At 38.2% G+C, this 5,501-nt stretch overlaps 1 protein-coding gene across 1 annotated transcript; it reads left to right on the top strand.

Moving 5' to 3' along the window:
• Window positions 1-378: 378 nt before the first annotated feature.
• LOC104119871 (uncharacterized) lies at window positions 379-5,194 on the top strand. Its single transcript, XM_009631474.4, has 2 exons — window positions 379-899; window positions 3,636-5,194. The coding sequence occupies exons 1-2, from the start codon at window positions 658-660 to the stop codon at window positions 5,047-5,049; spliced, it is 1,656 nt and encodes a 551-aa protein (XP_009629769.1). The 5' UTR covers window positions 379-657; the 3' UTR covers window positions 5,050-5,194.
• The last annotated feature ends 307 nt before the right edge of the window (window positions 5,195-5,501 follow it).

The raw sequence follows: 5,501 nt of genomic DNA, 5'->3' as shown, positions 1-5,501 counted from the left end.
CATTATATCCATAGGAATAATTATTAAAATTGCTCAAATTTCGAATTGAGGAGAAATCAAAATTTAAACGTTTGACGAAAAAATTGGGAAAGTAATCAGGATCTATATAGGGAAAAAGATCACACGAAAGTTTATGAACAATTACAATTTTTTATAGTTAAAAATATCCAAAAAAAATTGCAATTAACGAAAAGCCTACTTAATTTCCTAAAGGAATAATTATAATACTACATGTGATTATCCGATAACAGAATCAAAATCTTGTATGGTATTTTCTAAGTTAAATTTTTTATACAATGGAGCTCAATTTTATTATTTGTAATTTTTTCATAAAAAGAAAGAAAAAGACCCCGAGAAGTAGCCCTGTTTCACTCTCGTCTCGTCTTCTTCTCCTCGACAAGACATTACATTTTCTCCTGTATTTAGGATAACCAAAAGGTCCCATTTTAAGCTTCTTGTCCCACCATTTCTCTGTAACAACTAACAAATAACCAAAAACGCCTCTCTGTAAACTACAGACTAGTGAGAAGCAACTTGGCAGGTGACAGCAAAACACACATTGCTCGCTAAAAGAAGAATATGCAGTTTTAGCTTTCAATTGTGGATCTAAAGTTACCCCATTATTGTTGAAACGAAAATTACTCCAAAAACCAAAAAATGGGGGTTTTGGTAGATACTTGGTGTTTCTGTAATGGAGGTGGCAAGTCTGAGAGAATGAAAGCTTCTATTTTTACCACAAAAGGTCCTGCTATGGCCCACATAGCTGCTAGTGGCACTGGTTTCTTGATTCACAGGAATCTTTTGCTCACTACTCACCTTATTCTCCCTTGTTTTGCTGCTGCTGAAGCTGCTGAGATCCAACTCCAAAACGGCGTCGCTTCTTCCCTTTTCCCTAACAGGTCCTGCCCCCTTTCCTTTTTTAACTCGTTTTCTTCTTTCTCTTATTGTAGTGTTGTAACAGTTATTGTAGTGTTGTTTCTAAAGATGAAAACTTTGTCCTTGTCTATTTGCCTCTAGACTTGGGGTTCTGTTAGTTAGATTACTACTTAAAAAATTAGTTAGTTGTTTAGGCCAGCATAATTGAGCAAAATATTGGTTGTTACGAAAAACACATTGAATAACTGGCCGGCCGGCCGGCTGTATTCTCTTTGTGTGCACCTTTGTCTTGATGTGGAATTTGAGACCATTTTAATTCTAGCCTTTCTTATATACTTATAGGGGTACATGAAAGACCATATTCAGTAATTTAAAGATTTTTCTCTTTATTGCTTCTTCCACCTAGAATTAGTCTTAGAACCACCAAAAATTATGTTCGGAACGGTTTCTGAAGAGATTGAAGTAGCTGCGGCTGCCAGTGAAGCTTGGAAGGTCTATGGCACGCTTCAACTGGCCAATATTGTGGTCAAAGAGCTCCCACATATCCTACACAAAGTTGACATAATTGAAGGCGATGGCGGTGTTGGGACAGTCCTCAAACTAACCTTTCCACCGGGAACTCCGCTGTATACCTATGCTAAGGAAAAATTTATCGTTGTGGATGATGAGAAGCGGGTCAAAATAGCTATGGCAGTGGAAGGTGGGCTTCTCGATCACGGATTCACATTCTTTCAGGTCCGCTTTGATGTCATAGAAAAGGATGAAACAACATGCATCACCAAAGCCACAATTGAGTACGAGGTCAAGGAAGAAGCAGCTGCTAATATTTCGTTTGTTAGTATTCAAGCTTTTGTTATCATGATGGAAGCTGTTGCTAAGTACCTAACTCAGCAGAAAAATGGTCAATGTTCTGCCTGATCTCTTGTTTCTATTAATACTGTTTCGGCGTTAATGCATGGAATTGCTTCATACTAGCAGAAGGCAGAAGCTTATAAGTTTGTATTTGTGTATTGAACTGGGCCTGTAGTACCATATCCCTCCTTGAGAGGGAAAAAGGAATAAAATAAAAAAAGCTTACAATCACTAATGTTATCAAAAGGGATAATTAGCATCACAGGTCTAAGTAGCCCTGACTCGGGTGCGGATCTAAATGTCGGATCCTTCATGTGATCTAAATTTTAAGATTCGGGGGTACGGATCCAGGTATGGATACGGGTGCGGGGATTCGGCTAAAAATAATTCAAATATCTAAAATAGAGCTATAAAATTATGTCTAAATTATGAGATATTATATGAAAAACTTACAAATTATTCTGAGAAGGAAAAAATATTGATCGAGAGGAGAATCTGAGGAGATAAAAGAAAAAGGACTCACATAGAAATTTCTATATACAAGGTATTTTGTTTTCTTTAATTTCACCCTAGCTTTTATTTTGTTTTAGAAATCATCGTATCTGCCCTGAATTTATCTGTCGATTTTGGTCAAAGTACCCAAAAACAGTTGACCAGATCCGGTACAGACCCCACATCTATGTCGTGTTCACACGGGTGCGCCACCGAAAGTGAAGAGTCCGAGCAACTTAGTCACGAGTTAGTAATTAGTTTGTCTATTACTTATAAATGAAAAGATGCTGGAGTTTCATGAAGAGTTGGTCAAGGTTCTAAGACTAAGTTGTCTTCACTGTGTGCTTCTGATGATTGTTTTGTTGAGTTTCTTGTTCCCAGGTCGCAGTCATTCGAAGTTAAACATAAATAATAACAAGGTTGTCAAAATTTAGTCAATCATAAATATAGATCTGGACTTGAGAATGAGATTTCTTTCTCCAACTTAATCAATCACATTATTGAAGTTCAGATTGGAGTTACTAGTGCTTTTCCTATTTAGGCACTTCAAGAAAACTTTGATGATTTTGTCAACTTATTTTTAATTAACGCATTTATGATATCTGGTGTTTTGGCTAGTTGGTGTTCCAACAAGGAGGTTATCTCATGGGTCATGACTGATGTACAGTGTGCGCAACAGAATTGGTTGCTTGCTTGTGTGTGTTTACTGATTTATAATCTATAGGAAAAGAAAGCAGCTTACAATGAGTAGCATACATGAATATCACATATGATCTTCTGAAAATAAAGTTGACAAATGACAAATCCATGCATATCAAGTTTTGCCTGATGTGATCTATGTCACAGAGAGATGGAGAAACTTGAAGGACAGGATGAAGTATTATCATGTGGAATAGTTTACCAGAATGTGATGCTTTCCTGAAAATCTATCTGTGGAAGAACTAACTTTGGGCTACTATAAGATCATCATAAGTTGTTGACACTTCTGGCTTCAAATAATGTCTAACTAATTTAAAAGTTGCAGATATGTAAAAGTCACTTCTTTTGTTTCTTATGCTGGTTTTACCAACTCAAGATTAGTTAGTTTAAATCAGGCTGGAATATAATTGACAGGCTGTTATGTGTTAGCAACCGCTATTTTAAAGTTTAATATGATGCGACATATTAAATGGAAGATTGGTATATGGCTCCTACCTGCTTACCATCATAAAAGGTTCTAAAGCAATCGGCTGCTATGCATTTTGGCACTTTGCTAGTATGTTACATTCAATATGTTCTAAAATTATTTTGCTTTCCGATGAGTGAATGCTTTTATGCATTCTAGTCCTTTATAATTTTGTTCATTGTTAACAGAACTTCTGCTTTCTTCTAGCTATCTCAATTTTATGCATCTGATTATGTACCATTTTTTGCAGATTCTTTATTACCAGTTCTGTATTAGATCTGACAATAGTGGGCCTTGACGTCATGGATGGAGACACAAATGCACATGTTCAGCAGCCTCACTACCTTAAAACCTGTTCCAAACCTAATCTGGAGCTGGGTAATGTGGTTTACTTGCTAGGGTATAGCGACAAAAAAGAGTTGACAGTCGGTGAAGGAAAAGTAGTAATAGCCACTGATAATCTTATAAAGCTGTCAACTGATGGCATAAGCTGGAGCCCAGGTACTGCTGGTTTTGATATTCATGGCAATCTTGCGTTCATTGTATGTGACCCTATGAAGCTTGCAACATCTTCACACTCAAAATCGTCATCCGCTTCACCATCCTCTTCATCGTCAAGGAAGGACTGTCCCATGCAATTCGGTATACCCATCCCCATCATATGTGATTGGTTAAACCAGCATTGGGAGGGAAACCTTGACGACCTCAACAAACCCAAGTTACCAATAACTCGGTTAATATCAGCTGGTCAAAAGAGTGAGCATTCTTGTGCTTCCTTCACAATGAGGCGTGTTTTTAAGTCAACTGAAGCTGAAAATGGGGAGACTCCATCATCATCGAACCGATTGTCAAAACCTAGAGAGCACTGTGGACCAAGCTGTTCTGCCGTTGCAACTAATATGGAAGACGAAGCATTAACTACTGATCTTCATGCTGTACATGGAATTCGAACTCCTGAAATTTATGAGTCACCAAATTTAACTTCCATACCAGTTAGGAAGAAGGAAAGTACTCACATCCAGCTTTTGAATATTAACTTCCCGCCAAGGATTGCCAAATTTCCCGACTCAGCACAACCTGCCAGAAAAATCCCATCGAGCTTTGGTGAAAATTTTGTCAACAAACCTCCCTTGCAGCAGCCAGTAAGAGAAGGCAAACCAAGTGATATGTGGCAGTCCAACCCGGTGGCAGATGCTGAGATTGCTTCAACTGGATCCGTAAATGGGGTCCAGAGTGAAGTTCAATCAAGTTCTTCTCCTATAAAGATATTGGAAATGGAAAATGGATACAGCAGTGATGGACAGATAACAATGTACTCTGCTGAAACTGCTGAAAGCCGAAATATTCCAAGCCCAAGAGAGGGAAGGTTTCAGCAAGTAGGGAGGAGCCAAAGTTGTGTGAACTACAATAGGTGGGGAACAGTCCAAAAAAATTCAGGTGCTCGTCGAGCAATGCTAGAACAACAAAGGAGCGGTATGCAAGGAAGAAAGGTCTACTCCCAAGGAGCAACTTCACAAAGGAGCAATGACTATTACAGCCCAACGGTATCTTCAATCATGAAGAAACGAAGCAACTTAGAGCCACCAATTAGACGAAACATCTTAGAGCCACCAACTAGACCTCGTCAAAGTGCAGTAAATTCATCGCCAAGATGGAATTTCTGATTTACAAACGTTAGATAAATCATTCTTTAAACCAAGCTCTCCTTTTTTTGGGCTTACACTGTAACTTTATATTGTGACTACATGTGCAAAGGAAATCTAAGAACAAGAAGAAAATTTAGTAAAGGCAGCCTAATAATTTCTGCTATCAGAGGATTTATGAGACTGAAACAATTACAATTTAAGTTCTTTTTTCCATAGAAGTCCCCCACTGACCATCTGCCGAGTCATCTCCTTCTTAAAAGGACCCTCTCGCTATCCACTCTTATTTGAATTAATCGGGTCATGCAATACTTGATGAATACAAAGAACAAATCTGATTTCGACCCCTCCCTATCTCCTGATCGAGCTGGTGTAGGGAGATGTTGCTTGGTAGGGCTGATAGTAATACACCGTGTAGGACGGAATAAGAGCCATCATAGTAGGGGCTAAAATTCAAGGTATAAAAGATCATG

This window comes from Nicotiana tomentosiformis, chromosome 1 (assembly GCF_000390325.3).
Source record: "Nicotiana tomentosiformis chromosome 1, ASM39032v3, whole genome shotgun sequence".
Lineage (NCBI taxonomy): Eukaryota > Viridiplantae > Streptophyta > Magnoliopsida > Solanales > Solanaceae > Nicotiana > Nicotiana tomentosiformis.
This window is presented reverse-complemented; position numbering and strand designations above follow the sequence as displayed.